The 17,973-nt window shown below is 41.8% G+C and overlaps 1 protein-coding gene across 1 annotated transcript in view; it reads left to right on the top strand.

The window, feature by feature from the left end:
- Positions 1-17,973, top strand: part of THSD7A (thrombospondin type 1 domain containing 7A) — a 352,561-nt gene that overhangs the window by 191,798 nt on the left and 142,790 nt on the right. The window contains exons 6-7 of the mRNA XM_026649434.1: positions 7,837-7,992; positions 12,508-12,720. Coding sequence (XP_026505219.1) covers positions 7,837-7,992; positions 12,508-12,720 — 369 coding nt within the window. The remainder of the gene's footprint in view (positions 1-7,836; positions 7,993-12,507; positions 12,721-17,973) is intronic.

Below are 17,973 nucleotides of genomic sequence, written 5' to 3' on the forward strand. Positions count from 1 at the left end.
AGCTCTTGCTGGGGCATGGATGTACAGATGCTCTTCCTGTGACACTGTGGCCCTGTTGGCAGAAGCAGCCCAGAGAATGCAATGAATTACCTCATCCCCCGCACCACTCTGGCTGTGACCGCATGATGGCCACTTTGAGGCCACACTGGGCAGCTGGGATTCTCTGCCAGAGGAGGAGCTGGTGCACATCCTTGGTGAATTTAGCCCACTGTTTACCAAGAGAGGTGAGTCTGTGCTTTTGTGGTGGTGATTTTTAAAATGTAGCTACTCTACAGTCCTCATGCTCGTAGGCGTCTACCTTACTGTATGAAATTTTTCAGTGACTGGTCTAGACAGTATAGAGCTCAGGAGAAGGTTCCTGGGGTTGTAGCTAATTATTTTCCAGGCACTTGCTAGTAGGTAGTATTCTTTGGGACTAGACACACAGAGTTAGCAGCCCATAAGTGGGCACAAAAAAGCACTTTGAGTTTGTTTGATTTTTATCCCACTTTAGGAGAAAGGGAAAGTTCTAGATTTTTAGAACACACTAAGAGAGAGGTTCCTAGTTCAGCAGAGAATGATGGTGTTTTTGTGTGTGTGTGTGTTTTTGTTTGGGTTTTTTGTTTAATCTCCCAGCCCGAACTTGAAAGCCATTCCACACTTGAACCTAATTTTCTGGTTTGGCAGGGGGAAAGTGAGAGCTTGTTAGCAAAACACATTCTGTTTTGTTCTTATGTGTGTCCAAAATTTGAGCAAAATATCTGAAAACCACGCAGAGCTTGTGTTATTAAGCATTATTAACTTAATGTTCATCCCCACTGACAGGGAATGAAAGAACCAAGCCTCCTCATTCACAACCTCTACCACAAATGCATGAAAAGAAAATATGAAATGGGCAGCAATGAGAGGGGAAACATCTTTTGACTGTGAACGTCTGTATCCAGTAGCTTCTTCTTTCAAATCATCTCGAGTCAAACAATAAGGGGTCAGATGCTGAGCTCATTTACACTGGTGTAAATCTGGAGGAAAGCCACTGAAGTTAAAGGGGTTGGGATGCTAATAGGAGGTCCAGGCTTGCCACAACTCAGCAATTTACTGTAAAGAAAATAAATAATCTTTATCATACTCTAGCACCTCTGGCTGAAATTCATCCTAGATATGTAGCTAGCAAAGTGGTTTGGGAGCTCTCTGGATGAAAAGTGATGTATAACAGAGATCACATCATGCATGAGAAGGTAATAGTAACAATAAATCCTTTCCTGTGTTTTTGTTTTTTGTTTTTTTGTTTTTACTTTTTAAGACTTGCTACTATCAGATGGTTTTTCAACTCTCTCTCTCTGCTGAGACTTTGGCAGCACTGAAATAGGCTTTCAGATAGGCACAGGGACTTGGTGGAATTACTGGGGAAATGATGGCTGAAGAGAAATGCCCCTTTGTCACGCACAGAGATGAATTGTGCCATTCGCCGTGTATTCTACTCACAACATTTATTTGAGATGTATCAGAGAAGCTGGTCAAGCCCAGACAAGTTTCTTGCAGTCAGTAACTATTACTGTTGATGAGTTTTTAGCTAAAACAGTGTTTTAGGGATGGACATTGGGAATCAGAGCTATGCAAAGAACAGCTTTTTTCAATTTGCTGACAGTTTTGAAAAATAAATAGATAAATGTTTTGGAATTTTTGGTGACCCAAAACAAGGGGGGGATTTAATTTAATGTAAAAAACAATTGACCAAAATTTATGCAAATTTGCAAAATGTTTCGGTCGACCCGAAACGGTGAGGAGGGCTTTAAACTAGGTTTGACGGGGACAGGTGAGCAAAGCCCACAGGTAAGTGGGGAACATGGAGACCTGGGAGATGGGTCGGAAACAAGAGGGAGCGTGGGCTATAATGGCAGAGAGAAAGGAGGGTCAGGGCAAAACTGGGAGGCAAGATCGAACCAGTATCTTAGATGCCTATATACAAATGCGAGAAGTATGGGTAATAAGCAGGAAGAACTGGAAGTGCTAATAAATAAATACAACTATGACATTGTTGGCATCACTGAAACTTGGTGGGATAATACACATGATTGGAATGTTGGTGTGGATGGATACAGCTTGCTCAGGAAGGATAGACAGGGGAAAAAGGGAGGAGGTGTTGCCTTATATATTAAAAATGTACACACTTGGACTGAGGTAGAGATGGACATAGGAGATGGAAGTGTTGAGAGTCTCTGGGTTAGGCTAAAAGGGGTAAAAAACAAGGGTGATTCATATAGATTCTAGGACTGGAAGGGACCTCAAGAGGTCATCGAGTCCAGTCCCCTGCCCGCATGGCAGGACCAAATACTGTCTAGACCATCCCTGATAGACATTTATCTAACCTACTCTTAAATATCTCCAGAGATGGAGATTCCACAACCTCCCTAGGCAAAAATGATGTCATGCTAGGAGTCTACTACAGGCCACCTAACCAGGTGGAAGAGGTGGATGAGGCTTTTTTTAAACAACTAACAAAATCATCCAAAGCCCAAGATTTGGTAGTGATGGGGGACTTCAACTATCCAAATATATGTTGGGAAAATAACACAGCGGGGCACAGACTATCCAACAAATTCTTGGACTGCATTGCAGACAACTTTTTATTTCAGAAGGTTGAAAAAACTACTAGGTGAGAAGCTGTTCTAGACTTGATTTTAACAAATAGGGAGGAACTCATTGAGAATTTGAAAGTAGAAGGCAGCTTGGGTGAAAGTGATCATGAAATCATAGAGTTTGAAATTCTAAGGAAGGGTAGAAGTGAGTACAGCAAAATAGAGACAATGGATTTCAGGAAGGCGGATTTTGGTAAGCTCAGAGAGCTGATAAGTAAGGTCCCATGGGAATCAAGACTGAGGGGAAAAACAACTGAGGAGAGTTGGCAGTTTTTCAAAGGGACACTATTAAGGACCCAAAAGCAAGCTATTCCGCTGGTTAGGAAAGATAGAAAATGTGGCAAAAGACCACCTTGGCTTAACCACGAGATCTTGCATGATCTAAAAAATAAAAAGGAGTCATATAAAAAATGAAACTAGGACAGATTACAAAGGATGAATATAGGCAAACAACACAGGAATGCAGGGGCAAGATTAGAAAGGCAAAGGCACAAAATGAGCTCAAACTAGCTACGGGAATAAAGGGAAACAAGAAGACTTTTTATCAATACATTAGAAGCAAGAGGAAGACCAAAGAAAGGGTAGGCCCACTGCTCAGTGAAGAGGGAAACAGTAACAGGAAACTTGGAAATGGCAGAGATGCTTAATGACTTCTTTGTTTCGGCCTTCACCGAGAAGTCTGAAGGAATGCCTAATCTAGTGAATGCTAATGGGAAGGGGGTAGGTTTAGCAGATACAATAAAAAAAGAACAAGTTAAAAATCACTTAGAAAAGTTAGATGCCTGCAAGTCACCAGGGCCTGATGAAATGCATCCTAGATTACTCAAGGAGCTAATAGAGGAGGTATCTGAGCCTCTAGCTATTATCTTTGGAAAATCATGGGAGACGGGAGAGATTCCAGAAGACTGGAAAAGGGCAAATATAGTGCCCATCTATAAAAAGGGAAATAAAAACAACCCAGGAAACTACAGACCAGTTAGTTTAACTTCTGTGCCAGGGAAAATAATGGAGCAAGTAATTAAGGAAATCATCTGCAAACACTTGGAAGGTGGTAAGGTGATAGGGAATAGCCAGCATGGATTTGTAAAGAACAAATCATGTCAAACCAATCTGATAGCTTTCTTTGATAGGATAACGAGCCTTGTGGATAGGGGAGAAGCTGTGCATGTAGTATACCTGGACATTAGTAAGGCATTTGATATGGTCTCGCATGATATTCTTATCGATAAACTAGGCAAATACAATTTAGATGGGGCTACTATAAGGTGGGTGCATAACTGGTAGGATAACCGTACTCAGAGAGTTGTTATTAATGGTTCCCAATCCTGCTGGAAAGGCATAACAAGTGGGGTTCCGCAGGGGTCTGTTTTGGGACCGGCTCTGTTCAATATCTTCATTAACGACTTAGATATTGGCATAGAAAGTACGCTTCTTAAGTTTGCAGATGATAGCAAACTGGGAGGGATTGCAACTGCTTTGGAGGACAGGGTCATAATTCAAAATTGGAGAGATGGTCTGAGGTAAACAGGATGAAGTTTAACAGAGACAAATGCAAAGTGCTCCACTTAGGAAGGAACATCAGTTTCACACATACAGAATGGGAAGAGACTGTCTAGGAAGGAGTATGGCAGAAAGGGATCTTGGGGTTATAGTGGACCACAAGCTAAATATGAGTCAACAGTGTGATGCTGTTGCAAAAAAAGCAAACATGATTCTGGGATACATTAACAGGTGTGTTGTGAGCAAGACACGAGAAGTCATTCTTCCGCTCTACTCTGCGCTGGTTAGGCCTCAACTGGAGTATTGTGTCCAGTTCTGGGCACCGCATTACAAGAAAGATGTGGAGAAATTGGAGAGGGTCCAGAGAAGAGCAACAAGAATGATTAAAGGTCTTGAGAACATGACCTATGAAGGAAGGCTGAAAGAATTGAGTTTGTTTAGTTTGGAAAAGAGAAGACTGAGAGGGGACATGATAGCAGTTTTCAGGTATCTAAAACGGTGTCATAAGGAGGAGGGAGAAAACTTGTTCACCTTAGCCTCTAAGGATAGAACAAGAAGCAATGGGCTTAAACTGCAGCAAGGGAGGTTTAGGTTGGACGTTAGGAAAAAGTTCCTAACTGTCAGGGTGGTTAAACACTGGAATAAACTGCCTAGGGAGGTTGTGGAATCTCCATCTCTGAAGATATTTAAGAGTAGGTTAGATAAATGTCTATCAGGGATGGTCTAGACAGTATTTGGTCCTGCCATTAGGGCAGGGGACTGGACTCGATGACCTCTCGAGGTCCCTTCCAGTCCTAGAATCTATGAATGTATGACCCAAATTTGCATTTTGGAGCAGAAAAGAAAAAAAGTTTTTACCTGGAATTTTTTCCTACTTCCATGTGAGGAGCAATTTGACTGAGTTAAGTTGGAGTGACTGAATAAGCAGTATATTTGTACTGTGTATCATTGTAATGTGCTTTGTGCTACAGTATCGCTACAAAGGAAATAAGACCAAAATTCAGTGGGGATAAGTTTGCTTAATTTACTGTCATCTAAAAAAGAAATTCTGAGTAATGCACTGCAGTGCACATTCTGAATCTTAAAATACAGGAAACATTTCCAAATAATTATTCTCTCCCACCATTGCAATACTTTTTTTTGACTCTCAAGCTACTTCAATAAACCTGAATGAGTAGCAGACATGGTCATTCATAACAACTTTATACTTCATGTTACACTGAAGGATAGTAAACAAGATGGCATAAAATTGTGTCGTATTGAGAGAGAGAGAGAGTTATTTGTACTATTTACATACCCCTGAAGCATTTCTTGCTTAAGATACCTTATAGATGAATGACTGAAGTGGCCGATATTTTCAACAGGTTTTATATGAATAGTATACTTGATATTCTTCATGGAAGAGAAGCTGAAGTCTTTACTCAGGGCCATCCCATGTCTGGTCTTCATACAGGTGTCCAGTGGGAGAGGGTTCAAAGAGCCTTCTGGCCAGACACAGTTGCGGTCTTGGCTGTTGTGGAAGTCCAGGAATGGTTTCCTCTTTATTCCTAAAGAGGAAGAAGTAATTTATATTTCGAAGTACCAGTGGAGGAGGACTGGTGCACTGGAGGGAGTATGCTGCACCTCATGAAGGAACGCAGCGGTGGGTACCCTGCCCTTGTGCCTCAAAAGGCTCTAGGAGGCATTCTTCAGAATGCTTCCCTGTGCTCCTGTTGGGGCTCCACAAGGCCCCCATAGTGTGGCTGTGCCTTAAAGTTACAAATGTCTCTTTCTTTTTACTCTGCCTTTACTTATGCAAGCTCCCAATGAATTCAAGGGCAGTTTGAGTAAGAGCTGTGTAAGGACCTCACGATTCAAGATAAAGGCTACAAAGAAGTGGTGATGACTTGCTAACTCCTACTTTTATTAAATACTATCCAGTAAAGATACAATTACATGCAAATTATATGTTTGTTTACATTTATTTTTGCTACAAGTTATGCACTTTATGCAGATGATCATGCACATTAGGAACAGACTTCAGGCTTCTGGAAAATTGCCAGTGCAGCCTTCAGTGTCATAAGGTTTAGGCCTCACCATAGCACTGTGCATATGTTAGAATACTTCTTTCCAGCGTTGTCTTCTTATGTTAGAAAATGGGAGTTCTGGAGTATGTTTAACAGGTATTTGCCCTCTCCGCACTGCAGCTTTGCTTCATGGAGCAAAGCAGCACAAAGCCGTGCACAAAGTATCAGGATGGGAAGGACAGTTCCACGGGATGCCGTCTTCTCATTCCCTCCCTCTCAAAATGTAGCTTCCAGTTGCCCGCTAGTGGGCCTGTGGCTAAAAGGGATGTGCATTACCTGAAGGGTCAGGCAGGCAGAAACAGGTGCATGCAACACATGTACATGTGAATAAGAGACTCCACTACCTTAACAATAGCATGCAGCTCATTCATCAATCCTCTGTTGTTATTGCTGTGTTACTGTGATCCTGAAGACCCTGATTCTGCCACCCATACTCCCTCTGAGTAGTATCTTGTTGCAAAGATAGTTGTAATCAATGGGACTATATACAGCATAAGGTACTACCTAAGTTGAGTAACGGTGGTGGAACAGAGTTCTGATTAATTAAACTCTTGTTTTGAAAGCACAGTTCTGAAGGAGCAGTCATGATGTTTAACTTTAGGGAATCACATCTTTTTAGTCAATTGGACAGAGGTAATTTGAATGGCTGATCTATATCCTGTGCTTAGTTTTAAGTATTTTGTGAGGAGCTGAATTATGAAAGATCTTCTCTTGAGAGTTATTGGTAAAAGTGTATTGCAATAAAGCAATGCATTTGTTGGTTGGAGACAGATGCATGCATATATCCAACATGCCAGGAAAGGTATCCCATTGCGCCTAGGTGCTGGGAGGACAATAGAGCTTGGGCTGTAGTGTACTGAAGGCTGTATCCTGGCTCTCAGTGTAGGAGAACAGGGTGGTTCTGCTCTCTTATGGTCCTTCCCTGGTCCACAAGAAACAGGGTTTCTGCCTGCTCAGATACCTTCCATGTGGACTGATTACACACTGCTGGAAGTAATATATTAAAACAAGTATACCTATGTACTAGATTAAAAAGCTGTGCACAGAATACATGTTAAATACGGTTTTCCTTGAACCAAGTACAGCTATCACTGCACAACTTTTGTAGGTGGGTGATTTTCTGTGTGTTTGGAAGGGCTTTAGAGTTATAGGAAAGCAAATAGACTCTGTCGTCATTATATTTCAGTGATTTAAATTCAGTATCTCTAATTTGGTGTGCAGTTGAAGTGTTAGCATTTATGAGATTATAACGAGGCTTTGAAGTTACAATATACCCTGTTAAGGTGAATGAAAATTTACACTTCTGTTGGTTCAATTGTTCCAGTCAAGATGCACTCAATAAGAGAGCAGAACATTGATTTGCATGGGAGCCAATGTGAAGAACTACTGTAATAATATTCTCCATTCATTAACTGCAAGAGCAAGGTCCTAGAGAATACTGCAATATTTGTGGACTCTTCCTGATTCCACATAATCTGGTTTGACTCAGTCCATGCAATGAGTTCATTAGATTTATTTTTAAGAGAATAGTTTTACACTTACTTCATCAGATTAAAATGATGAGACAGAAGATTTTCTGACTGAAGAGTAGTGGTGTCAACTTGCAGCAAAGCATTATGCAAGTATTAAAAATATGTTGTCTTTATTGTATACAGCTTCCAAGCCTGTGGATCGGAAACTGTGCACAGGACCTGTACCTAGCACCACCCAATTGTGCCATATCCCTTGTCCAATAGAATGTGAAGTGTCAGCTTGGTCAGCTTGGGGACCATGCACCTATGAAAGCTGTGAAGACCAGCAAGCCAAAAAGGGTATGTACGCATTTTAAATTCCTCCTTTTCAAAAAACATTTTTATTTTACTTAGGTTTTACACAATACTTGAAAAAAATATTTGCAAGACTCTAGGGATCTTTGACAATACTGACATCTTCATACTTATATCAGCAAGAGAGCCCGCAACAGCCTCCAAAAGTCAGGAAATAACCAGCCAAAATACCCACCCATAAGTACCACCTCTCAGTGTTCTTCTTCGTTCCCAAAAGCCTTGGGAAAGAGATGGGCTTTCTAGTGAGTTCTGTAGGTCAACAGATCTGGGCTATTTTAGGACAATTACAAAGTTGAGTGCCTCCTTTTAAATTGAGGGGGATCCAGCATGAATCTCTCTCCAGATCACAGCTGTGGCTGTGTCACATAAAGAGAGAACAGCGGTCTCTGAAGTAGGAACTTCTCAAGCCATTCAGGGATTTACAAGTCAAGATCACCTTAAAAATTGACCAGTAGACCATTAGGCAACCACTGCAATCTTAGAGCAGGAGCTTCATTTGCAGAGTACCCTTCAGACCCTGCTTAACTGGCAGACTGATGCATTCTGTGCCAGTTTCAGTTTCCAAGGGTATTTAAAGGGTAGCTCCATGCAGTGCATACTGCAGTAATCAGATCTCCAGGTGTCAAAGGCATGAATCACAATTCGCCGCTGAATCAGCGTGATCAGTGGACCATCCGCAAGCGCGCCGCCGAAAGCCGCCTGACTTCCATGCTTGGGGCAGCAAAAAACATAGAGCCATCCCTGCCTGCACAGATGCTCTTGCTGGGAAGATCAGACCATATGGTGATCTGATTTCCCACAACTTCTCCATTGGAGATTGGAGTTGGTTGAGTTTATTGGTAGAGATTACTGTTGTGTAGAAAAAACATGAAATGACTGTCTCTGTTGTAGTGAGGGGATGGTGGTTTGTGCTTTTTGGAAAATATCAGCCCAAAATCAGCTTCTCTGGTATTCTGGAATTCTGCTTCCTGTTTTTGTCTTATGTGATGTGATTTAACTTTTCTGCTGCAATTTAGGGATGGATAGAGAAAGGCAATTTGTCCTTTTAGTCTGCTTGTTTTATTTTCAAAATCTTTGCCGTACATTTTATAGCTGGGAGGGATAGCTCAGTGGTTTGAGCATCGGCCTGCTAAACCCAGGGTTCTGAGTTCAATCCTTGAGGGGGCCATTTAGGAAACTGGGGTAAAAATCTGTCTGGGGATTGGGCCTGCTTTGAGCAGGGGATTGGACTAGATGACCTCTTGAGGTCCCTTCCAACCTTGATATTCTATGATTTTCAAATGTGGATGTGGATTGCAGTATTTCTGCCCAGTTTGTCCTGGTGTGGATAATGCTGAAGTGGGGGAAAACTGATAAAAATCTGATCTTTGATGTCTCTATGGTAGGGTAAGGTTTAAAGTCAAATCTGAAAAAAAAAATGTTCTACATGAGTCATTTTATGCTTCTCCCATCTAGCTATAGTCTCATGAGATAAACTGCCCATTTCTAGACCTGTAATTTGCTACCCCATGCAATTTGTTTGTGTCTTGAATTGATCTGTAATAGCTGAATAGGTCAGCCATAGACTCAGAGAAGTGTTACAGTTCCTTCTATAGTAAACAGCTATACACATGGAGGTATCTCTCATATGTTCATATTTGCCCATCTTGTTTTCCTATATGATAGTTTATTTTGTATATTAGTTCAAGCATAAGCAGCAATGTGCTGTTTAGTGTTTTCATTTCCTATATCAATATTTATAATCAACTTTGTCTTACTCTTTTTTCCTCTAGTTAACCCCTGTGTGACTCCAACTTTCCTGCTGTTAGTGTCAGAAGCAGAGCTGCACTTAAAGGTCATGATAAGGGAACTCAAGCATTGCAAATTTAAAATAACCTGGATCTTCCACTTAATTACACCCATTTCTAGTACTATTCAGTGGTCAGATGCAGGACTGTATGCAAATTCACCCATGAATGTGACAGGGATTTCTTCTTTCCTTCCCTCTGACATACATTCACTAGGTAGCAGGAATGGATATCTCGCTGGAATAAGCAAAGGCACCTTGACAGTGAGATGAGAGGAATCCAGGCATTACATTGTGAACATGTAAATCCTAGGTTCCCCTTCACCAGTTCTCTTGTACTTATTGCTTTCCATAGGTGCTTCTTTAGGAAACACTTAGATGCATAGTATCAGGGGGTAGCCGTGTTAGTCTGTATCCACAAAAACAACAAGGAGTCCGGTGGCACCTTAAAGACTAACAGATTTATTTGGGCATAAGCTTTTGTGGGTAAAAAAACCTCACTTGCATCTGAAGAAGTGGGTTTTTACCCACAAAAGCTTATGCCCAAATAAATCTGTTAGTCCTTAAGGTGCCACCAGACTCCTTGTTGTTTTTACTTAGATGCGTATGCTGCTTGGATTGAAATATTTGTGCATTATAGTGTTATGAATTCATGAGTAGAAAGCAAACAATGCTTTTTTCTCACCCCTTTGTCACTGTGTCACTCCTATTCCCATATTTCCCCCTCTTTTTTCCTCTTCACCCCTCATTCCCTCTCTTATCTATTCATATCTCCCCCTCTTTCTATTTTACAGTTTGCATACCCTTTTTTCTTCTCCTGTGTCTATTCATATATGTACCTGTGTCTATTCATATATGTACCTTTCCCCTTCTCTTCCTATCTCTGCTTCTTGCTTTTCCCTCCCATATTGTCTCATCTTCCCTTCCTGTTTCATCTCATCTCTATCCTTCCCCCTCTCTGCTTCATTTTCTTCCTACCCCACTGTTCCTTCTTTGCTTTTTCCTCCTCTCTCAGCTCTCTGTCAGAGATTCTTCCTCCTCAGGCATCTCTTGCTATGTTGAAGACATCCTGCTAACTCAAAGCCGATTCAGTCCTTCAGAGAGGCCACATCTCCTTATCAGTGTGGTGCACTGTCAGAAGTAGGAACAGGCTCCTCAATACATATTTCGGTCATGGGCTTTCAGTAGTTAGAGAATCACCGGTTGTATTGTCAGTTGCCTCCAGTGGCTGCATTTGTAGAAAACTCCTCTGAACTTTTTTGTCAAACCAGAGGGCCTCTGTTGCAGAATCTCTAAGCCTCTTTTGAACACAAATCATGCACAACTGCAGAAGCAATCTTAGAAAATATAAAGATGAACTGAAATACATAGTTTTTAAATTAATTAATAAACAATCATGATAAATTTAAAAAAAACCTCTTTGTTGAACCCAAATTATCTGTGTGGAATTAACATTTACAAATAAACATATTTTAAAACAGTCTCCTTCTTGATTTACATGTTGTGGTGTTATCCTGCCTGAAGGCGGACACTTAAATCAAAGTAGGCTGTAATGGAGAAACCAACAAGAAAAGAAACTATGATATAGTATACCAAGAATCCTTAATAAATTAATGGGAAAACCATTAATTGGGAGAATGGCTGGGTGCTGCCAGTCTGGGAGTGGGTCTGGGGGGACAAAAACCCAGGATAAAGGGGAATAGTAGAAGCTTAATGAAGTTGGCCTAAAGAAGAACTGGGGCAGCGGGTTGTCAGCAGACTGAGACTGACACCCAGACTGACTGAGACACATGGAGACAGAGAGACCGTGCTATGAGGAGCACACTCTTGCTCTCAACTGGAGATGGGGGTTAGTTGGGCTGAGGGGAACTTACAAATGCTTGCAAGGAAAGATGTAAGGTGTAGGTAAAGGGAAATGTGCATATAGGACTGTTGGTTGTTGTAACCTTTTGTTATGCATGGTTGGTACCTTCGTGTGATACAATAAATGCTTTGTTTTGAAGAAGCTGTTTTGAGTCACTAATCAACCACTCAAGTATCAGGGGGTAGCCATGTTTACATCCACAAAAACAACAAGGAGTCCGGTGGCACCTTAAAGACTAACAGATTTATTTGGGCATAAGCTTTCGTGGGTAAAAATCTACTTCTTCGGATGCATGGAGTTTTTTACCCATGAAAGCTTATGCCCAAATAAATCTGTTAGTCTTTAAGGTGCCACCGGACTCCTTGTTGTTTTTCTAATCAACCACTGTTGCGGGCTCCTGGAGGCTTGCAGGTGCCAAACTCATTTGAGCCTGCTAAATTAATACAGGCTGGGGGGAAGGTGGTGGGGGAGGGGGTTAGCCAAGAGACCCAACCTAAGAAAGAGTGGTTGGACCACATGGTTCCAGTCAGAGTGAGGTGCTGGAAGCCAGACCTGATACCTAAGGGATGCACTCCAAAGGGACAAAAAGGGGTCAAAAGCACAGCTAGTCCCGTAACCATGACACATTCCAAGCCCTCATTTCAGTGAACTGTTTCCTACAGTTGGTGACATCTACTATCTCAGCAATATCAAGAACGCAGCTGCCTATATTGCTTTAAATATGTTGTTGACTGTTATAGAAGAAACACAGAACCCTTCACTCAGCTTTTGGCAGATACAAATGCTTTCATTTTACCTTTTATATTTAATTACTATATTTTTTATCTTTTTGGTTTTACTCTCACTTCAGGTTTTAAGTTAAGGAAGCGGTCCATCACAAATGAACCTACAGGAGGCACTGGAGGGACAGGAAATTGCCCTCATTTGCTTGAAGCTATCCCGTGTGAGGAGCCCTCTTGCTATGACTGGCGAATAGTGAGACTAGAAGAGTGCATACCAGACAATGAGAAGCAGTGTGGGCCTGGCACTCAAGTTCCACAGGTGGTCTGTATCAACAGTGATGGTAAGATGTTTGCTCAACAAATGTATGGTTTAAGTCACTCACTTGTTCTGAGGAGACAGATTCAGAGTGAAAATGTAACATTGCTTATTTCTCTCAGGTTAGTCGATCTTTGAGACAAAGCCTTTTGATTAGAATTGATTGCTCTTTACACAGGCCACATATGTTGTGACCACCAACTGATGTAGCACTGGGCTCTTCTTTCCATAGATTTTTTTCAGATGAAGCTTCTTGAGTGGCCTCCTGAGAAAAGGAAGCTGAAAATAAACAGTAATGAAAAATGAATAGGAAGACAAGGAGTTATTGCCTGTTGGGTCAAATTCTTCCCATTGTAACTTCATTGAATTCCCTTATGTAATTCCACTGATAAATTTGTCCCACTGAGTCCAAATGCAAATAAATATTAAGGGTGAGCAAAGTAAGTGCATTGCCACTGGAAATATCTGGGAGCTAGATAATCTCTTTATATTAAAAAACAAAGTATGATGTGTGCTATGAAGTTGGTTTGACAGCCTGTGACATGCATCAGCCTGCCTCACTTCGCTTGCCCTTCTAGCTATAATAAATTACAACAGGCAAGAAGAATACCACTATTATTCAATTATCTTTTATGAAAGAACAAAAAAAATTACTTTGCATAGCATTAAGTCTTAACAACTCACTTTGAAAGCTACACACTTAAAAAATATTTTAATCTACAAAAGGCTCTTGTATGAATGTTGGGATAGTGTTCGTTATCTGTTAGTAATGTTGTAGTCTACTCAGAGCTGCATATATATTAAAAATAATTGTACTGGCTACAGTAGAGCAGAGATCTGTAAGTACCATATATAGGATTAACCAAGAGGTCACCTGTTAAGTGTTTAGCAGCTGCACCAAATGTTTTGTAATTATACTGGGCATAGGGAATTAGAGTTGATTACTTGTACAGACGCTGTATCTAGGTTTGAGTGTTGGTCCTAGATTTTGTTTCATAATTGAGTTTGGGGCTCAACTGGGAAAACTAAGAATTAAAGTGTAACTTTTATTTTTGTGTACATAGCAAAGAGAATTGTGTGTTTAGTCCCTAACAGTTTTTATGTCCCAGAATGAGATTAATGATGTAGAATGACACAAAACCATGATTTACATCAGGGGTCGGCAACGTCGGCACGCGGCGCGCCAGGGTAAGCACCCTGGCGAGCCGGGCCAGTTTTATTTACCTGCTGACGCAGCAGGTTCGGCTGATCGCGGCCCCCACTGGCCGCGGTTCGCCGTCCCGGGCAAGCGATGTGCTGGCCGCGGCTTCTCGCCGCCCCCATTGGCCCAGGACGGTGAACCGCGGCCAGTGGGGGCCACGATCGGCCGAACCTGCCGCGTCAGCAGGTAAATAAAACTGGCCCGGCCCGCCAGGGTGCTTACCCTGGCGCGCCGCGTGCCGACGTTGCCGACCCCTGATTTACATTTTATCCTCCTTGCACAGCAACATTCCTTCATCCAAGATTTTCCCTGTCTGCCTTTACTTGACAATAATAGTAGAACTGTTTCAGATTTTTTCTATGAACAGATTTCTGGTGAAATTTTGTCAGAAATTAACATTTTTGCTTATCAATTCTGATGTTGATGTTTTCTATTTTAAAAAAAAAATTCAGTAGAAAATGCAAAAAAAAAAAAAAATGTAGCCTGGTTTTCATTTTACTGGATTTTAGGTTGGTTGGTTTGTTTTTCTTTTCTTTGTGGGGAGAGGGTAGAGTTTGTTTGCTACTCTGTAACTTTTGATCAGTTTAGTATGTGATTAAACAGTGTAACTTTTCCTGTCCCCTAACTGGATTATTGTAACTATAATATATCTGGGAGCAAGTAGGTGAGTCACTTAACCTTAACCTTTTACAGAGAGGACAGTTCTGCTCTGTTTGACCCTATTCCAAGGGCCACTGAAGTCAATGGATGTCCTCCTACTGGCTTGAATGAGCTTTGGATCAGGTCCTTTGTGAGGGACTTAGAACAGAATTTAAGTTGGGAGGGTTGGGGTTATTTGTTTTCAGATATTAACCCTGTTATTTTTCTCTGAACCTTTCTAAATTGTTGCTGATCATCTTAGTTTGTTGCTAAATAGTGTACACCTATAGTTTGCTGATGTGAGTGCATTTGTCTTATTACCAGTGAGTAGTCTGACTTCTGTGTTGGTCTTTGTGGTAGAGGCTGGACAGTGGGCACAGATACTGCTTCTGGGTGAGGGGAGTGGTGATTACTCATTGCTGTAGTTGTGTGTGTCCCAAAGAGAGAGAGATAAATTGTATATTTCATGAGATGAAGAGGAAGCACTGGGAGAAGAAGCTTTTTGGGTGCTTCTTGGCTGTCACAGGATAATGTCTGCCAGCTGTGCGATACAGCTTTGTGAAAGCATGTTATCACTAAATGATAATGTAATTTGCCATGGATCAGGCCCAGCAAATGTGTATATGTTTTGAGGCCTAATGCAGGCTTTACAATAAGTGCAACAAAATGCATGCTAGTGTACATTTCAACCACATTCAGGTTTGCCAGAGTACAGACGGTATGTGTCCAGCTGAGAATGCTTCTACAGATGAGCAGCGGTGACTGCGTCTTCCTGTAGATGTGCGTGTTCAACAGAAACAGTCAGACGCACAAAGTCAAACACATTCCATGTCAGAAGAGGAGAAGGAATTTGTATGAGGGATACTTGACTGTAGCAGGTCAATACTGGCCAGCTGCTGGAAATGGTCTAAGATGGCATGATGTCACTAAATAAATGTAAATGTAGTGTTATAACAACAGCCTATAGTCATTCAAACACTTTTTTCAATTTTTTTTAAAACCTATAAATAAGACACAGTACAGAAGAGAGATTCTTAAATCATCTAGTTACTTCATTTTACTACATTATTCATGACCTCCACCTCCCAGAGGTTTCCTCCTCAAAAGAGGAAGAAAAGGAGATGGTGCAGGAGCAGATCTCCTTCTCCCTACTGTCCTCATGATCAATAAGGCCTGTCTCCTGTGTGAGGCTCAGTGACAGTGCTGATGCTGTAGAAGAGAATCCAGAGGAGAAAGGGTAGCCCTACATCTTGCTATCCATTGGAAGGATGCCTGCTCCCTGGTAACCAGATTCTTCTCCTACTTGGCCACCACTCTGTTTTTCTCTGTCGCTGCCTTCTCCCTCTCCTTCAGGGCTGCCTTCAGCTGCTCAGTGGCCATCCTCTCCTCCTGAAAGGCCTCCTCACCTTCTCTGAGGTGAGCTCCTCCATGGTGCAGCCTACAGGTGTGCTTGAGGAACCAGGAGGTGGATGCAGTAGCTCCTGCTCCTCTTGTTTATCAGGAGGGACCTGAGCCAGAGCTGGGAAACTTTAAACTTGGCACTGTTACTGAGGATGATTCCACAGGAGCCATGTCCCTGCATCACCACCTGCAGAGGTGGCAGGTAACAATATGTGGCTTCCCTGGAACTTTGCATACTGTTTACAAGTTAATTCCTCCAGCTCTGCTCCTCCTGCACTTCTGTTATTGCTGCTCCTTCTCCTTTGGCACTGGCAGCTCTCTCTGGTTCTCCTGCTCCACGTACCCCCTTTCTTCTATAGATCCAAGGAGTGCTTACATGTCCAATCCCCTTCTCCACTAGTAATATTTGTTTTTAACAAATGTTTCTACCCTTTTTCCTTCTTCCTCTTTCTGTCTCTCACCCTGTCTAACCAGTCCACCAAGCAGACAAAATGATGAGAATCCTTATATTCTTAACATTTTGTTTCTGAAAATGAAAACTTTGAAGTAAAATCAAAGTCAAAAAAATAAAAAATCAAAAAAAAAAAAAAAAGGATTAAAATAGTCCACTTAAAATTTGGAAAATATTAGAAATATGACTTGTTGTCCATCTGAAATGGGCCCCAGAAAGCTCATGGATATTTCCAGCAGCTCTAATTAACACCCACAGTGGCATTCAAGTTTACACACATTTTACACTGTATGCAGTATTTAGCACCAGAAAAGATGTCAATCAGGAGTCACAACCAGGGCCGGCTCCAGGCACCAGCTTACCAAGCAGGTGCTTGGGGCGGCCACTTTGGAGAGGGGCGGCACGTCCAGCTATTTGGCGGCAATTCAGCAGACGGTCCCTCACTCCTCCTCGGAGCGAAGGACCTCCCGCCGAATTGCCACCGCAGATCGTGATCGCGGCTTTTTTTGTTTGTTTGTTTGGCTGCTTGGGGTGGCCAAAACCCTGGAGCCGGCCCTGGTCACAACCTAGAGCAAAACCTCAGGTTTCCACAGTGAGAATTTTTCTCCTCAAGTGCTGCTGCTGGTAAGAAAGCATAGGGCCAGCCAGGAAATTGCAGCTGTGCCACCAATAGTGTAGGGATCCAAGCCATCGTTTGCACTGCATGTCTTTAAGACCAGCCCTGATGGAAAGCTTACCATAAGAACAGCCATACTGGGTCAGAGTAATGGTCCATCTAGCCCAGTACCCTGTCTTCCGACAGGGACTAATGCCAGGTGCTTCAGAGGGAATTAACAGAACAGGTAATCATCAAGTAGTCCATCCCTATTGCCCATTCCCAGCTTTTGGCAAACAGAGGCTAGGGACACCATCCCTGCCCATCCTGGCTAATAGCCATTGATGGACCTATCTTGTATGAATTTATCTAGTTCTTTTTTGAACCCTGTTAGTGTCTTGGCTTTCACAACATCCTCTGGCAAGGAGTTCCACAGGTTGACTGTGCATTATGTGAAGAAGTACTTTTGTTTGTTTTAAACCTGCTGCCTATTAATTTCATTTGGTAACCTCTAGTTCATGTGTTATGAGAAGGAGTAAATAAAACTTCCTTATTTACTTTCTCCACATCAGACATGATTTTGTAGACCTCTATCATATCCCCCCTTAGTCATCTCTTTTCCAAACTGAAAAGTCCAAGTCTTATTAATCCCTCCTCATACAGAAGCTGTTCCATACACCTAACCATTTTGTTCCCAATTTTTGTACCTTTTCCAATTGTACCTTTTCCAATTACAATATATCTTTTTTGAGATGGGGCAACCACATCTGCACAGAATATTCAAGATGTAGGCATACCATGGATTTATATAGAGGCAATATGTTATTTTCTGTCTTATTATCTATCTCTTTCCTAATGATTCCCAACATTTTGTTAGCTTTTTTGACTGCCGCTGCACATTGAATGAATGTTTTCAGAGAACTATCCACAATGACTCCAAGAACTCTTTCTTGAGTGGTAACAGCTAATTTAGAACCCATCATTTTATATG

Source organism: Terrapene carolina, unplaced genomic scaffold (genome assembly GCF_002925995.2).
Source record: "Terrapene carolina triunguis isolate 2854851 unplaced genomic scaffold, T_m_triunguis-2.0 Scaffold84, whole genome shotgun sequence".
NCBI lineage: Eukaryota > Metazoa > Chordata > Testudines > Emydidae > Terrapene > Terrapene triunguis.